Source organism: Cricetulus griseus, chromosome 6 (genome assembly GCF_003668045.3).
Source record: "Cricetulus griseus strain 17A/GY chromosome 6, alternate assembly CriGri-PICRH-1.0, whole genome shotgun sequence".
Classification (NCBI taxonomy): Eukaryota; Metazoa; Chordata; class Mammalia; order Rodentia; family Cricetidae; genus Cricetulus; species Cricetulus griseus.
The window spans coordinates 1,669,616-1,687,019 of NC_048599.1; the positions used below are offsets into that span (position 1 = coordinate 1,669,616).

Here is a 17,404-nt window from a genome sequence, read left to right on the forward strand (position 1 = left end):
GCGCCAGAGCAGGACACACCTCGCTAGCCAATGGAAGGGCTCAGCGAAGCTGCATTTGCATGCAGGCGCGCCGCGGCCAATGGGCAGGGAGAATGGAACTATATTTGCATATGGGCGCGCCCCGGCCAATGGGCGGGAGTGACGGGGTGACATTTGCATGCAGGCGCGCCGCGGCCAATGGGCAGGGAGAATGGAACTGTATTTGCATATGGGCGCGCCCCGGCCAATGGGCGGGAGTGACGGGGTGACATTTGCATGCAGGCGCGCCGCGGCCAATGGGCAGCAGCGCGACGGCGCGGCGCGGCGGCGCACTCGAGCATGGCCGCGGCCGCGGCGGGAGGAGCCCCGGGTCCGGCCCCCGGCCCCGCCAGGCCCGCGCCGGCCGCCCGGAACCCGCCGTCCGTGCCGCGGAGGCGCGGGGACTCCCGGCGCCGCCAGGCCGCTCTCTCTTCCTCAATAACATCTCCTGGACGGACGGCCCCCGAGCCTGGGTCCCGGCGGGAGAAGCCCCCGCCGCCGCCACCACCGCCCACCGAGGCCCGCGAGCCGCCCGCGCCCCGCCCGCTCCACCCGGAGGCCTCCCGGGGCTGCCAGGCAGGCCCGCGCCCCAGGGCCTACTCAGCCCCACGACGGCGCCCGCCGGCCTCGGCCTAGACGGGCAGCGCCAGAGGTGAGTGGGCTGGGCGGGGCGGGCTGCACGCTGGGGTTGGGGTGGCCTAGAGGCCCGGCCCGCACGCCCGGTGCGTGACCTGTGGGCTTGGCAGCCAGGCACAGGTTAGGTAGTGAGCCGAATCCTTCCTCCCGGCTCACAGGGTGGTTGACCTGTGGGCTCGGCAGCACAGAGCACAAGGGTTCCGGTAAGCCACGGGCTCGGCGGACCTGGCCGTGGTTGGGGTAAGGTGGATCCATTCACCCGGCACCCAAGACATAAGGGGTCAGAGGTGGCCCCAGGGTCCATCACCCACCCCAGCATGCATGAGTCAGAGCGCCTGGTAGTCCTATCTGCCCTTGACTTGGGCTGAGATGATCTGGCAGCATCAGTCCAGAATACAGGAGACAAAATTTGGGGTTAAATGGAGCCTTGTCAGCCCGTGTCACAGAGTTGCAGTGTCCTGAAGCTTGTCAGCCGCCAGGTACAGGGAATACTTCCATTAAAGCCGTCAGATCCTGGTTATGGGGTCAGTTCTTCACCTTCAGAGTTCCCTCAGCTTAACTGACTTTAGACACACCCCTCCCTGTCCATTCTATCAGTACCCTAAGCACTGGAACTCGCAAACACTTTTATGTGCTGTGTGTCGGCCTCAGCTTGTGGGCCAGGGTCTGTTCTCAGCCCTGTATACCCGGCCAGACCTTCCTCCCTGCCATGCCACAGCTGCTGGACAGAGGACCTCTGCACTGGGTCGTTTCTGAGGACTCCTCAGCCTAACCCAGGGCAGCTTTTATTGCTAACCACTGCCCTGCCCCACCCCACCCCCGGACTGTGCCCACACCCCAGTGTCCACAGCTACCAGGTACCAAGTGGGTCTCAGCCTTCTCAGCCCCCTCTGACAGTCTCAGTCTTCACCTGAAGAGTGACAATAGCAGGCAGCTCTAGCCATTGTGGTCCCTTCTGGGCAGGGCCCACTACTATAGGGCAGAGCTCCTGCCAGGTAGCTCCCAGGTGTGGGAAGCCCTGGGCAAGTCTAGCATGGGTAAGCTGTAGACTCACAGTGTGGAGGTGCCTCCCACGTCTGTGATGGGGAAAAGTTACCTGACATCTGACCCTGCATCACATGTCTGTGTGGCCAGGAGGGCCTGAACTTTCTGTGGTCACCACCTTAGCCTGTAGGATCTCCACCGGACATAGAAGGATCCACTGGGGATAAGGGTCATTTTGTCCCAGAGTGTTAGCTGGACCCCTTGTGAAGAGCAGAACTGAAGATCAGTCTGAAGTTTTCGTGGGTCAGGCTCCCTTTGCTAGCTCCTCCAATGAGCCATCTCCTACCCTCCCAGTTCTGCTTTCCTTCATTCTGACATCCTCGCTACCACCCACAACTACAATTGCCTGTGGCAGATGTCTTTTTCTTCTTGGGCTCTGCTTACAAGTTCTTGGCACTGCCCTGGAGTTGTTATCCTTCCTCTCATGGGCACAGGCCCTTAGGAAGAGGACTGTCTACCCTCTCTCAGCTCCCGTCCTGTGGCTAGGAGAGACAGTAGTGGCTGGCCTGTTAAAGGGGGCTACTGGCCCCCAGATTTAGTGCCCTGATCTGTTTGTGTTTTTTATTTTATGTGCGTTGGTGTTTTGTCTGCATGTGTGTCTGTGTGAGGGTGTCGGATCCTCTGCAGCTGGAGTTACAGACAGTTGTGAGTTGCCCTGTGGGTGCTGGGATCCAAACCTGGGTCCTCTGGAAGAGCAGCCAGTGCTCTTATCCTCTGAGCCATCTCTCCACCTGATCTGTTGTTTTTTAAGATGCAAAACCCTAGAGTTCCTGAAGGCTGTGTCACAATGAGTACAGACCAGCTTTCTGCCATCCAGAAGCTCTGTGACCTTGAGCACCTAATGGGTCTCTTGGAACCTCAGTCTCCCCCTCTGCAATGGGCTGACATGAAGCCTTTCTCCTTGAGGTCCCAGGATCCTAAAGACTCAGGAAAGTGACAACTGTTATAACTTGGGGCTCCCAACAGCGTTTCTAGCTAGTGACGGAATCACCGCTAGTTTTCTGCATGGGGCTTTAGGCACTGTTATTGTCTTTTTTTCCTGCATGTCTGGCAGTCAGCCCATCTCTAGAATCTATGGTCAGGTTTGAAGCATTGCATTCCAGCTAACCTCATCTGCTGCTGCCTCTTGCCTAGAAAGCCTGTGTATGCACCTCAAGAGCCATGGTGACAAAGGACACAAACCTGGTAGCCCTTCCCCTAGCTCAGGATGCCAGTCACTGGGGGTCAGGCTGTAGCCTGGGGGTGCTTCTAAGGCCTGGGGTGCCCTGCAGCTTATGCTGTGTTCAATCTCCTTGCTTCCATGTGTGTCCTCACAGACTTTTCCTGACCTTCTTTTGCCTTGGCCTCTTCTTAGACTGTCTCTAGCTAAGACCCCTAACACAGGCTAGGTTTTTGATGGATCTTTTTGGGGAACTACTTCAACTCACAACAGCCCTGCATTGTATCTGCCACAGAAATGAGGGGGAAGGGAAAGTCCCCACAGGCAAATGACTTTGCAAATTTCAGCCTAATGCTCCCACCATCAGGAGAACTGGGCATAGCCTAGAGGCAGGAGGCTGTACTCTGCTTTGATCTGGAAGAGGAGCCTAGGCCAACCCTAACTAGCCACTGAGCCATTTAAACAGCCCCTGAGCCACTTAGCATCCATTAATTAGTCTGTGCCCAGCATCTGTCCACTGGTGGGGCTAAAAACCACTGGAGTAGTCAGTTCTCTAGGACAGCCAGGCACCTGCCCCTGCCCTGAGGCCCCGCTCTTTCTCTGTGAAGCTGCTAGATCACAGGCCCCTACATGGAGTGCTGGGACCAGGTGCCTTTGCTTTGCCTAAGACTAAGTGAGACTCACCAGGAGACCATGGGGCTTTTAGCTTATTCGCTTGCTTTTTAGCAGATATGGTTCTGCGATGAGCCAAAATGATGTTCAGGCAGAGGGGAGAGAGCCCTGAACACCTGATGAGACTGCTGCCACCTGTACTTCCTTGGCAGGGGAGGCTCTCAGGCCCTGAGCATGCTGCTCCTCGCTGGGGCTGCCCTCAGCCTGTCGTGTGGCAGGTGGCTCCTGAGTCTGCCCCAAGACTGCAGAGACCATTTACTCTCCTTGCATCCCTAATGGGGACAGAATCTCAGCCACTGGGAGGTGGTCCTGCCTAGACCTCTCCCCATCTCCCAAGCTACCAAGTAAGGAAGCCTGTCGCATACCAGAAGATGGTTTAAGGTCTGTAATCAGGTTGCAGGTACTGACTGAAGAGCAGCGGTGGAATCCCTTGGCAGCAAGGTTGCTAAGGGGTAGTTCTGAGCTGAGTTAGTTCAGCAGAACTGATACATGGGTAAGCCTTCTTAGCCTCCTCCCTCTCTCTCCTGACCCCTGACCTCTTCTTCCCAGGTCACATGTCATGCCACCATGCACATAGAGCTAGGGTAGACACTGTCCTGTATAAATAGGCAACTTGAAGAGCTGAGCCCAGGTCTGCTCAGCTTGGGCTTATCGAGTTGTCGGGGGAATGTCAGCAGAGGCAACAAAGTCTAGGTTGCTCTCCAGTGTTCTTCTTTGTTGTTTGGCTTTTAGCTGTTTTCAAGTTGAGGTGCCAGGGATATGTGAACAGTACATGGAATCTGAGTGTGTCGCTCCCCATGTCTGTTTGTGGACCTACACCATACATGGCCACCATTCACTCCGCAGAACAGCCCCTAGGTTTCCTCACTCCCTCCTCAGCCATCTCCTGACTAAGACACCTTTTGTCACGTAGGGTGTCATACCTGAGTGTCAGTCACACAGACACCCCACATGTCTATCTTCTGCTGAAAAGCACAACTGTTACTGCCCGTGGGGTCAGTTAGGGCAGACTGTGAGGTGTGTCCTGTCTTGTTTATTAACCACAGGGTCTGCACTAGACGAACTTGGCTCATCCTCAGAGTAGCTGAGCTGTGGGCATGGGCCTCTTCCTCTCTGTCCCGCTGTTTGATTTCAGATCGAATGGCTCTATACCTCAGTGTCCCTACCTGAAACTGAGTATGAGTAGTGCTCCCTGGTACAATTCCGAGGATTGATTTACAAATAGCATGCTTGTGAGGGGAGAGAAAGCCACAGGGAACGAGATGTTGGGCCAACTGGGAACACTTCACAAGCTCCTGAGGGAGCACACCATTCCTAGAGAGACCATAAAGTGGCCATGAAGGGCAGATCTGCCTCAGCTCTCCCACATTGCCTCTGTGGACTTGCAAATGAGATCCCAGGGCCATGATCAGTCACCGGGCCTTGCCTGGATAATTACCTCAGGGAATGCCACGCCAGACAGGTGGCCCTAAGGGCCTCAGAACACAGACTCTTCCTCAGGTTCCACATTCTGTTGTACCCCAGGCCAGCTGCTTTTCCCTGCTCCATACCTGTACAGCCAGCCCTTGGCTAGTCCTCTCTAGGCAGATTCTGCCCCCAAACACCCAACACACTGTGGGCACGCATATGGCACCTTCCTAGCCAGTCAGGTTGTCTGAGTCTGCCATTCTGACTGGTCCTAATCCCTTCTGTTCCAGGCCCTAGCCTTTCCCTCTGGCCATGCTTCTAGATCTACACGGTGCCTGCACTTACCTGTTCACCCTCCTCCAGAGCCTCCCTGGGTTGGTGTCTTGTTCCCACCTGGCTGGTAGCTGGTAGCTGGTAGCCGCAGGATCCTCTGGAGGTAGCACCAGAGGCACCCAAGTGCCTCAGTCAGTTCACTTCTGTTTTCAGTTCTGGTTGGTTTTCTGCAAGCTTCTGTGACTTGTGTCATTTAATGGATGTAAGTGACTGTGTAAGAAGGGAGAGCCACAGACTTGGGTCACCGTGACAGTCTTGGTGCCTACCAGGACCTGGACTGAAACACAGTATTTGTGTGACCTTGGGCAGAATGGCCTCTGTATGCCACCGGTACTTGAGTGTGAGTGTCACAGCCTCTGAAGTGTTGGTGTGAGGTAGTGGCTGTATCTCCTGCTTCTGCGACAAGCACAGGCAAGGGCATGGTTTGGGGATCTGCATGGCCCTATCTGGCAGGCAGGAATCTGACCATGCCACACCTCATATGAACCAACTACCCTGCTGGAAGGGGGCTTCTGCTAATGATGCAGCAGGGACAGTATGGCCCTGGCAGCCACCAGATGCCCCTCTGCACTGTTCACGCTTGGTAAATGGCTACTGCCCAAATGTCAGGCATAACCCAAGGACCTGTGTGCAGTAAGCACACTGCCGTCCTGCAGAGCGCCCTGGGAGCCCCTTCTTGCACAGATGAAGCCCAGAGCCATTCCAGAGTCCTTGCAGATAGTGGGCTGATAAATTATGTGTATGGGTATTTTACCTGCTTGTCTGTCTGTGTGCCATGTGTGTGCTTAGTATCCAAGAGGTCAGAATAGAGAGTCTTGGATCCCTTAGAACTGGAGTTACAGGTGATACTGAATCTGGGTCCTCTGGAAGAGCAACCAGAGTTCCTAACCACTGAGCCATCTCTCCAGCCCCTAATAAAACTTTTTGTTTTTGTTTTTCAAGACAGGGTTTCTTTCAAGCAACAGGCTTTTATTTCTCACATTTGGAAGCCAGAAGCCTGGGAAGGTGTGGCAGGCTCCCTTTGAGGCCTCGCCCTTGGCCTCATAGATTTTGTCCTCCCTTGTCATCACACAGTCCTTCCTCTGTGTGTCTGTGCCCTAATCTTAAGGACACCAAAAGGGCAGGCCCAGTTACTCTCTTTAGAAGCCATATCTCAAAGCTCACTCGTGTTCTAAAGTCCCAGGTGAACATATGGACGTGGAGGGACAGAACTCCACTGGCATCCCAGTATGAAGAGGCTGTTATGGGACACGCTCAGATCGCAGGTGCCAATACTAAAGTCCCGGGAGTTCTCTCTCACTTTTGTGAGTTTCTGGTAGCAAGCTGAAGCACAGTCTGTGTGGCAGTAGCAGCTTCCCCAAATGACCCTTCCTTTCCACATCCCCATGTCTGATATGCAGGGTTTTCTTGGCCTCAAGGATAAGCATTTCTGAGCTGCAAGTACCTTGGACCGTTTGAATAACCAGGGTACTTGGACCTTTGGCATGTCAGAGGCTCATGGCAGGATCTCTAAATCCAGCTAGAGGACTCACTGCTCAGGGAACTTGGGGTTAATTACCTCTCTCTCTCTCTCTCTCTCTCTCTCTCTCTCTCTCTCTCTCTCTCTCTCTCTCTCAAGTCTGTGAAACCTTCGGTGTTGTGAAAGAGCTCGAGCTCCCCACCCATAGCTCTGGAAGCACAGACAGGCAGCCTCACAGCCATAGGCCCCACGGCTGTGATTGGAGCTCTTGGGGATTGACTAAGTCTCCCCTGGTAATCCCTCTGTACCCAGCCAGCCACAGAACCCTGAAGGAAGCTGTAGAGAGCTTCTGGTCTTGAGTCACTTGTTGGCATTCCTGCCTGGGGCCTCTGGGGCTTTCCTCTCCAGGTTCCTAGAAGGCCTTGGGTGTCAGGCTCATCTCTGTGTCTTGGATGTGCCTTTGGCTGCTGGCCTCCAACACCACTGGAAGCTTCCTAACTATGAAGTAGCCACTTTGTGTCCATCAGGTGAGGGGAACTTGGAGCAAAGTGAGGTAACAAGGATACCACGCATGGTGTATGCATAGCAGCAGTTAGCACAACTGAGGCACATTAGCCATCACCATTGACACCATCCCCACCAATGACACTGTCGTCACCACCACAGCACCATTGCCACTCCAAGCAATGACTTCACCGCCATTAGCATCTCTGCCACCCCCATCCACACCGTCTCCTGCAGTACCCTCTCCATCACCATTGTTCTGAGTGGGTGCTTTTCCTCATAGTGCTGTGTGGCAGTACTTGGCCTCGTCATTGGCTGCACTCTAGGATATTGGGTGCAGAGCATGTACACCCATGGATCCTGATACAGGGAAGAGAAAAACATTGCTGTCTGTATCCTGGTAGCTGTGTGTCCTGGAGAGCTGTTTGGCTACTCTGAGCTTGCCAGAAAGGGCCACACAGCTTGCACAGGGGCTACTATTAAGTCAACAGTGCTAGGTTTGAGAGACGTGGCCCATCATGCAATCATCCCATGGGCACTTGCTCAACTCTTTTTGTTTGAAAATGCATGGATAGTTGCTGAGGTCTAGGCAGGAGGAAAGTGGTTTGTGTGTGTATCCTCGGCTCCTGTTGGGGAAGCTTCAGGCTATGTGTCCTGGTGAATTCCTTGGCCAGATTTCTACATCCAAGACTCCCTCGGGAGTGAGAGTGAGCAAGGGTGTTTGACACATGTTCCTGATCCTTAGTGGCCCAGGCACCCTGCACCACAGTGACACCATGGGTGGTACTAGGAGCCAGAGTCTAGCTCGGTGGTAGAGCAACCTGCCTACCATGTATGAGTCTCTCAAGATCCTCAGTACTACTACCCACACACCATGTGCAGAGAGAGGGGGAGGGAGGCCCACAGACACTTCGGCAAGAAGTGACTGAATCATGCATCTTTGTGACCTTGTGTCACAGTGGTTCATGCCAAGACAATAATCCTGCTGTGTCTGACAGGAAGTTACGGTGTTTAGGTGAATGACTTTTGAAGGAGTTTCTCTTCTCTGTAATCCCAACAGGCAACAATGGAGGCTGGAGGATTAGGAGTTCAAGGTCGTTCCCGGCCACCTATTGAGTTTGGCTACATGAGACCCTGTCTTTAAAATTAAATAAATAATAAAAGAAAGAGATAAGGTCCCATATAGGTCAACATCCTCCATACTACCATGCCTAGATATCCCTTATTTTTTTTCCTTATGAACATGAACCACTTGTCTAATAATAGGAAAATAAAGATGGAAAGCTACAGCCCCTTGGGTCTGGATACAGGCCCCTCTTTCTCAAAGGCTAGGGCAGGGAGCCATGGTGTTTGGCACAGCCTCAACCTCAGATTGAGGTTCCTCATGTCTCTATCCTCTCAGGGATACTGGTACAGACTTCCCAGTGGCAGAGGCCTCAGAGCAGGCCTCAACCTCAGAACCACAGACCATATCTTGCCTTCCCTCATTGTGACCTTGGCCTCCAGAAGCCTACCCTTGTAGATTTGCTGTGATTTGACTCACTGTGTCCTGTAAAGACCAGAAGATCAGTAAATGGCCATAGTCATTAGACCCTGGGGACTAAGAACCTGAGTTGTTGTCTTAGTACGAAGTTGTGGGTCTGTGGGGTCTCAGTCCTCAGCCTGAAGAAGCCCTATTCTTGCACACGGTGCTTGCAAAGTGCCTCCCAGGTCCTGACCTCCTGGGTGTAGGATGGAGGACATAGGAGCCAACCTGACCCACAGGGATCAGGTTCTCCCAAGGAGAGGTATTATCTTCTATTGGTGACCGTCACCAACAGGCCTTCCTGAGGGGCACCATGGAGAGAGCTAGGACCCAAAGTCTAGGAGGAAAAGAATGTTCTAGACCCCAGAGCAGCTTCTGGGAGGGAAGGGTGTGTGTCTCTGACTTGAATAGCAATGGCAGCCTTAAGCAGGAGCTTACACTGTATTCCTGGCATGGGCCACAGCCCAGAGAGTTTACTCTACTGTCGAGGGCCTGGTACAAGCAGGCCCTCTGAGAGATGGAGCCTGTTGGAACCACCATGCACCAGATGCTCCCACACAGGGAAGGCTGGCAACCTTGTGTCAGGAAACAGGATCCCCTGCATGGAAGTTTTGGTTCCCAGATTCTTGAAGCCTCTGGGCCTCATGACGTAACTGCCCTGCATATTCCCAAGCTAGTTCAGTTCTCTTCAGGGAACCTGGCTGCAAAGGCTTCTTGGAGTCTGTGGTACGGGCTCTTCTGAGGTCATGATGTCTTCGCTACAGGAGACGAGTCACATCACAGCGCTGCTCCCTCGAATTTCTGGAAGACGCCGTGGGATGTGCCTCGGTGCAGAGGTATACACCCTACATGCCCCTACTCCAAGGCCCTCCAACCCCTGGGGCCACAAGGAGGGCAAGAACAACCTGCTTTTTACCTTACAGAACCAAGCATGCATCTGGGTCACCAAGACACAAAGGCCTGAAGAAAACCCACTTCATCAAAAACATGAGGCAGTATGACACGAAGAACAGCAGGTAAGAGCACGCAGGGCCTGGCCAGGGACTGCCAACGGTGCTCCCTACACTGCAGGACAAGGCAGCCTGCTTCATCGCCATGGCCTGTCTCCTGACCCTTTAGAATTGGGCACTCATGTTCCTCTAAGTTAGCTGAACACTGCCAGCGTGGCCAGGCCAGCAAACCTGCCTTGTACAGTTCCATGGAAGAGCCACCAGCTGGACTCAAGTCTTTGGGAAAAGAGGACTAGGAGAGCAAAAATGGGCCCCACCCCAGATATGCTCAAGGGTGTGGTGCATTGTCAGGGGTGGGTTGTGGGGGTCATACACAGGATAAGGCATGGTTATACTTGGGAGCACATAGGAGGAAGCAGTCATACTGGGGACACACACAGAAGGAGGTGTGGGATATTGGGGAACATTTGGAACCTGAACTCAAACTGGTATTTGGCTCCCCAAAACAGTGCTAGGCTGGGCTCTGGGCAGCTGCATATGTCCTGCACTGGTGCAGGGGCAGTGCTTTGACTGTGTCCCTTGGCACCACACTACCAGTCACTCTGATCCACTCTGGGAACCCCCTTCCCTCTGTAGGTCACCCTGACTAGTATCTCCAGGGAATGAATGCTACAGGGCCTAGCCAGAGGTGGCTCCCTGCAGGTCCTGAACTCCAAGACTGCAGGGTGGCCTCGGGTCCTAAGCCCTGGGCAACTGAGCTCCGCATTAGATCTGGCTGCTCTCCAGAGCATTGAGCCTTGCCTTGGTCTGGACCACTGAGGCTCCATGCTGATGAACCTCACTTCCCTGTGCCCTATCTTTGTGCAAATGAAGCCTGCCCTTTCCTGGGTGACCTGTGCCCCCAGGAAACATGAAATCTATGGCCCTGTGTGTTAGAGGGTCAAGGGAGATCTACCCAGCAGTTCTGTTGTACTCTTAAGGCGCTGTGCCTGGGAACAGGGAGTTGCTTTCTTACTAAGAATCTCTAGGGAATCAGGCCCATGTGCTAAGATGCTAGGCTGGCTTCCTGAATCCCAGCCCCCTCCGTGGCTCTTGTCAGTTTCCATCACCCAGCTGTAGGCAGGACAGAACTAAGGCCCTGCTCTGACCTGGGCTTCCCACAGGATTGTGCTCATCTGTGCCAAGCGGTCCCTGTGTGCGGCCTTCTCAGTCCTGCCCTATGGAGAAGGCCTCCGGATCAGGTAAGAACCCATGCTGTGTACACTGATGAGCCCTGGGCCCAGCCCACAGGGCAACAGTGCAGCCCATCCCTGAGTGTGAGCTGGGTCCTTAGACTCATGGGGTGTCAGCCCACCACCTTCCACCACAGCCCAGGAACTTGCATTTCATGTTCTTATTCCCTAGGGGGCCACAGGTTCTGATGAAACTATGTATAGGTTGGCTGAGATATTTCTGTCCCTCCCTCAGATATGCTCCTAAAATCTTGTGACCAACCCTGGCAATTGTGTCCTGAGTGTAATTCAGGGAAGAAGGAAACAGCTGTTGGGGTGGGGCAGTGTTGTGTGTGACCCCACAGAACAATAGTCGACACAGAGAAAACTCCCGTCCAGAGTGGGTGGTAGCCAGTTCTCGGGGGCCCGGGCCAGCTGCTGAGGTGTGTGACTGCAGATGAAGGGTTAGAGGCACCCAGAGAAGCAGATCTGAGCCCAAGTACAGGTGAGTGTTAAGGGATGTTCCAGAGTGGTGGCTCTCTAGTGCTTTGACAGATGACATCTGTCTGGGGCAGGAGTGAGATATAGACTACCTTCAGCTTTAACCTGTCTTGACCTCCAAGGTCATACCCATCTACTTCTCCTCCTGTTCTGGGAGCTCCTCTGTGTGGGTGGATGAGCAGACAAGGCTGCCACATGGATTTATTGTGGGCCAGGCATCCACCCACTGATTGCAGGAAGAGGGACTACAGCCCTCTCCTCTCCTAATCATTGCAGTGACCTGAGGGTGGACAGCCAGAAGCAGAGGCACCCATCCGGCGGCGTTTCTGTTTCTTCCGAGATGGTCTTTGAGTTGGAAGGCGTTGAGCTGGGAGCAGATGGAAAGGCAAGAGCCCTGTGGCCAGCCAGTGGCCAGCAGAGTTAGGCAGACAGGTGCCTCATACATGAATCTAAGACACAGCACTGGGAACCAGCCACACACCTATCACTAGCTGGCCCATGCCTAAGAATACACCATACGTGGCCACTGCTGGCTGTAGGTGACCCAGCTGTCTCCCCCGGGCTCTCCACACCTAGCCCTGCTTCTGAACCAGTAGGCCAAGGCCAAGAGTCTTCCAAAACAGGGAGACTTGCACAGCTGCAGACCCCAGGGATGGAAGCTGGTACTCTGATATAAGAACACCTGCCCCAAATGGGTAGCAGCATGGCCCTCAGGCTTCTTGCTGGAGGGTGGAGGGCAGCAGGATTTGGTTGTCCCTTAGCCTGGGGAAGCAGGCCTGAGTTCCCCTGTGATTGCTTTTCCAGGTCGTGTCTTATGCAAAGTTCCTGTACCCTACTAATGCCTTGGTTACACACAAGAATGACAGTCACGGCTTGCTGCCCCAGCCTCGGCCCAGCGTCCCCCGTGTTCCACCAGGTTCAAGACACAAACCTGTACCTACCAAGTCAACACCAGCTGGCACAGAACTAGGTAGTCCAGGTGCCTTCGCCATGGCACTAGGGAGGCAGCAGCAATGGCTGGGCTAGGGACAGTGATGATGGGACAGACAGACAGACAGCAGTGTAAACCACATCTCCACTGGGGCTTCTCAGAGGACAAGAATTTGGGAGGTGTGGCCCGAGGCTCTGCCTGAGTCAGGCAGAGGAAAGGATCCGTGTGGGAAGCGGGCACTGTCCAGGTGTCACTTCTTGTACCCAAGTCCTGGCCCTTCACTTGGGAGTCCTCTCCCACCTGGGAGCTGTGATGTGATGCCTCTCTCTCCCTTGGGTGTGGTGGGGAGGGGTGGCATGGGTTCTGACCGGGACCCAGGGGTCAATAGCTGCCTCTGCCCACAGGAAACGATGGAGGAGAGGCAGTGGAATACAACCCCAACCTCTTGGATGACCCACAGTGGCCATGTGGGAAGCACAAGCGGGTCCTTATCTTTGCTTCGTACATGGTAAGTTCCGTGGCCCTGGCGTTGCTCAGGGAGTCAGCTGTGAGTGAGCACCCCTCCACATCCAGAAGTCCAGAACAGCCATCTATTCCAGGGGCCTTGTCCAGCACCAGCAGGTAGGACAGGGCCATAGACAAGGACAGTGTGACAAAGCCGGATAGCCAGCCATGCTAGACAGGCTTCTGGGGTGAGCTCTGGGTACCCCTCTGAAGTCCCACACACTCGTGTCTGTAAACCCAGGCCGCAGGGTTTCCACTCTGAAGGCGCCTAGGCTCCACCTACCTCTACTTGTGTTATAGACCACGGTTATAGAGTATGTGAAGCCTGCAGACCTCAAGAAGGACATGAATGAGACCTTCAGGGAGAAGTTCCCGCATATCAAACTGACACTGAGCAAAATTAGGAGGTAAGAAAGGGCCAGGCAGATGCCCCGACCCAGCCACAGAACCTGGCCCTGGGCTTTCTCCTTGGAGAACATAGTGTCTTTTCTGACAGCCCACACCACGTGGTGTAGCCATGGAAGGGTGGCCGATGCTTCGTCGTAGTCTGATGGACACGGCTCCCATCCCACCCACAGTTTAAAGCGGGAGATGCGCACCCTGTCTGAGGAGTGCAGCCTGGAGCCCGTGACCGTGTCCATGGCCTACGTGTACTTTGAGAAGCTGGTGCTGCAGGGCAAGCTCAACAAGCACAACCGCAAACTGTGTGCTGGAGCTTGCGTTCTGCTGGCTGCCAAGATCAGCAGTGACCTCCGCAAGGGCGAAGTGAAGCAGCTGATTGACGTGAGTGCTGAGTGCGGAGGTGTGCGGCAGCACTGAAGTGTAGGTGGGCGCCACAGACGGGGCTGACCTGCTGACCCTTTGCTTCCTTCACTGCAGAAGCTGGAGGAACGATTCCGGTTCAACAGAAGAGACCTCATTGGGTTTGAGTTCACGGTGCTTGTGGCTCTGGAACTGGCCCTGTACCTCCCGGAGAGCCAAGTGTTACCTCACTACAGACGCCTCACCCAGCAGTTCTAGCCCAGAATAGTGTGCACCCTGCAGGAAGGCTGCTTGGTAGGAAGGCATGTGGCTTGGCTAGAACAGAGGCAACTAGTGTCCAGTCCCTCCTCCAACACTGCACTTGCCCCTCACAGCCCAACACTGCTTCCATTCAGAAGTGTACCACACCTCACAGCACTTCTGAGAATTTTCCTGATGTAAATGAACAGTGTGGGGCTTGGCTTGCTCTTCATGTGCCTGAGACCAGCCTGGTTTACATTGTGTGGATCCTGAGGTCCAGCCTTTGAAACCCATCACAGCTGAGACCATTCCCATGGAGACCCAGGTGAACAGACCTGAACATAGGAGAATTGCCAACCAGGCTTATTTCTGGAATCGGCTGTGTAGACCCTCCCTCCACCACCCTAACAGAGCTCTCCTTTGTTGGCAAGGTAGAGGGGAGGGCAGATACCTTGACCCACCCTGGTTTTGCTTACTCTTTGGACCTTGTCATGCATCTGTCACTGTGAAACCCCTGTGCCATTCACACATACAGCAAGGCTTGGCCAACCCCACCACACCGCCTGCCGGAAACATCCCTGAAGCACTGGGCCCTTAAGACAACTGCTGACTTGAGGCTCTTGGCTTTCCTAAGCAATACTGTAATGGATAAAAGTCATTGAAATTTGTTCTCCAAGGTAACAGAAGCTGGTCCAATAAGGTCTGCTGGTGCAACTCTGAAACCACACCTGATCTCCAGGCAGGAAGGCACTGACCCTGCCACCTCTAAATGTCGTCGAGGACAACTTGCCTGTGCATCCACCGTGCCATTGTCCCTTTGCTTTTTTATGACAAGTAGCCACTATTCGGGGTCCCATAGTAGGTGCCAGACCTACTGCTAGCAGCTGCTCGGATCCACAGCCTCACCACACCCCAGCAATGCTCACGCCTCACGCCTGACACTGTCCAACCACCTAGGACCAGAGCATCAATAACAGCTTGAGCACAAGGGAGCCTTGCAGGATTGTGACAGACCAATCTTGTTTATAGACCATGCTTATGCTGGTGTAAGTGAACCCTAACCCCTACAGCATCTTGGGTGCAAGACAATGGTCCTGCAAACATGCCATCCTTAAGGTAGTCCCCTCATTTGGTTTAAAATGAACCTCCTAGACATTGCTCCAACTTTCAGGCTACCCTCCGAGGACACCCAGGCAGCTTCCTCTAGATGTGTAGTTAATGTTAAAGCTGGTAGACAGCAGTAACTTAAGCTTATATTTATGTAGTAAAGTTTATTATTTACCAAGCTCGCCTACTAAGAGTCCTTCCATCCCACTCATCTTTAGTGACACCAAGAGCTGCTGTGTGGTACCAAGCACTGCTGCAACAAAACCAACCTTAAACCAAATGGCAGGCTAAACCCAGAAATCTGAACTATATCCATGGTGTCCAGCTGGACTGTGACCCAATGCCACAGACCTGGTGCTGCACCCTTAGCACCCAACAGTAGGCACAAGTGTTTGTGAAAGGCTATCTAACCTCAGAATGTCATGTACGTCGGGTAGGTTTTGAATGGATGGTGTTAATGTTTTTGTTAAAGTAAAACTTGGTTTTGCAACATACTCCCTAGTTTGTCTTTCGGATGAGTGCGTTGTCCCTATTCAGGTCGCAGGAAACACACCAGCCCTGCCAACACGCTAAAAGCACACAACCAACAAAGGTACTTTCTCACTTTTATTTATGACAAACGCTCCCCCATGTCTTCTGGTTAAAAGTTCCTAACAAAGGAAGAAAAATAATATTAAAAGCCGTACCTCTTGGGAACCCCCAGGCCATTCAACCCCAATATGATTCCCCCACCACCACCACCACACACTTACTTTGAGACAATTCCATCAGCCTTAGCCAGTCGGAGAATGGAATCATCGGACTCGCCCTTAAAATTAAAGATAAATCCCTAAATATCCCCGTACGGCTCCCGGCTCGGCAGGTCATGCACCACCATACCCAAATCTGCACCCCACCCGCACCGCCCCAAGGGGAAATAGAACGAGCTTGCATACGCAAGAACCGACTACCTAAGTCGTCCTAGAGCAGCCTGAGGCCTAAGCAGGCGAAGAGCAAACCTGTCCTGCCAACCCTTTCTTCCCGAGGGACACCACTGACACAGCTCAAGTGTCTGCGTCAACAGTACGACAAAGCAGAGGTCCGTGCGGTAAAACAAACTCACCATCCTGCGAATGGCCCCGCAGATGGCATAGGTTTTAAACTGACCATTAAAGCGGCCCGTGCACCTGTCAACCTGCACAGGGGGAGAGAGGTTGGGAGAGTCGACCCCCACCCCACACACCCCACCCCACCGAGGCCAGGCCGCTGTCTGCCTCCTCCCCCGGGACGGGCTGAGCTCACCTCGGCCACATTCATCTGGATGGACGCGTGGTCCTTGGCGCCAATGATGCGGTTGCTCGCGGAGCTGACGGGAGACGGGAGTGCGTGTGGTGGGCCGCGAGGGACCGCGGGGAGGGGAGAGGGGAGAGGGAGGGGCCCGCAGCCCTGCTTACCATTTCCGCGGCACGTACAGGTCCACGAACTCGCCGGCGTCGTTCTGCATGTCGAGACCGTGCCTGTGGGGCCACGCGCGGCCATGAGGTCAGCGGGCCGGCACTCCAGACCGCGGCCCGGCGGACCCAGTCCCGAGCGCCCGGCCATCGTGCGCGACCTCCGCCGCCCGCCCCGGCACCCGGCCCCCGGCCCCAGCCCGCGCCCGCCGCCCGGCCCGGCCCGCCGCCCGCCGGCCCCCCGCCGCCCCAGCCCGCCGCCCCCCAGCCCGCCGCCCGCCGCCCGCCGCCCGCCGCCGGCCCAGCCGCCGCCCGCCGCCCGCCGCCCGCCGCCCGCCGCCGGCCCCCAGCCCGCCGCGTGCTCTACCTGCTCTCTAGGCCAGCGGAGCGCAGAAAGGAAGTGGGTCGTCCCCAGGCAGCTCTCTTGGGCGGGAGGGGCGGTGCGTGTGGTGAATACTTCCGGGTCACGATGCTCGTATCCACCGTTCCGGAGGCCGGCTTGGGAGTCTTTTCTTCCGCTTCCGGTGCAAAGAAGCCCCGGCTCTTCCGCACAAAGCTCAGACACTGGAGCCTGGCTCTACCCTACCAAGGCGGGGCTCCGCCCCAGGCTCCGCCCATAGCAGGAGAGGCTCCGCCCACAGCAGGAGCCGCCGCGCTCTTCGTGCCCCGCCCCGGCCGGGTCTCCCCTGCTTGAGGTTGAGGGGGCGGCGGGGGGCGGCGGGGGGCGGGCGGGGGCGGGATAGGAAGGACGTCGAAGGGAGCCGGCTCGCCCTGCGGGGACGCCGACACCCCAGACCTGCACCTGGAAATCGCTCCCCGGAAGCCGCCGCCAGTCGCGGCGGAGGGAGGCGGGCACGGGTGTCAGCAGAGCGGCAGTCCAGTGGGAACCGCCGAGACCAGCCAGGCGTCCGGGCCGGCGCGCTCCCCTGCGGCGTCTCCACCCAGGCCCTGCCCTCTCCTGCTCTGGCCAGCACGGCATCCGGCCGCCCAGTGTTGTGAGTCTGCCCAGAG

At 55.4% G+C, this 17,404-nt stretch overlaps 2 protein-coding genes across 2 annotated transcripts; one reads left to right on the plus strand and one right to left on the minus strand.

Annotated features, from left to right (window-relative positions):
• Positions 1–303: 303 nt before the first annotated feature.
• Positions 304–15,457, plus strand: Cables2 (Cdk5 and Abl enzyme substrate 2). The gene is given in 14 exon segments (XM_027419889.1): positions 304–445; positions 448–462; positions 465–500; positions 503–553; positions 556–670; positions 9,522–9,593; positions 9,681–9,773; positions 10,871–10,948; positions 11,696–11,804; positions 12,224–12,389; positions 12,755–12,858; positions 13,155–13,261; positions 13,433–13,637; positions 13,734–15,457. Coding segments are annotated over 14 exon segments (1,419 nt in total). The 5' UTR covers positions 304–318; the 3' UTR covers positions 13,875–15,457.
• A 98-nt stretch (positions 15,458–15,555) lies between these two features.
• Positions 15,556–16,858, minus strand: Rps21 (ribosomal protein S21). Its single transcript, XM_027419891.2, has 6 exons — positions 16,761–16,858; positions 16,397–16,459; positions 16,245–16,308; positions 16,066–16,137; positions 15,716–15,771; positions 15,556–15,613 (listed from the first exon to the last, which is right to left on the minus strand). Exons 2-6 carry the CDS (start codon positions 16,444–16,446, stop codon positions 15,604–15,606), a joined length of 252 nt encoding a protein of 83 aa, XP_027275692.1. The 5' UTR covers positions 16,447–16,459; positions 16,761–16,858; the 3' UTR covers positions 15,556–15,603.
• Positions 16,859–17,404: the final 546 nt, after the last annotated feature.

Excerpts from the sequence above, each read along its gene's own strand:
- Rps21 (XM_027419891.2), bottom strand. The coding sequence starts at position 16,446 with ATGCAGAACGACGCCGGCGAGTTCGTGGACCTGTACGTGCCGCGGAAA. Across the intron at positions 16,309-16,396 it reads CTGTACGTGCCGCGGAAATG|CTCCGCGAGCAACCGCATCA; the intron begins GTAAGCAGGGCT and ends GTCTCCCGTCAG. Across the intron at positions 16,138-16,244 it reads TCCAGATGAATGTGGCCGAG|GTTGACAGGTGCACGGGCCG; the intron begins GTGAGCTCAGCC and ends CCCCCTGTGCAG.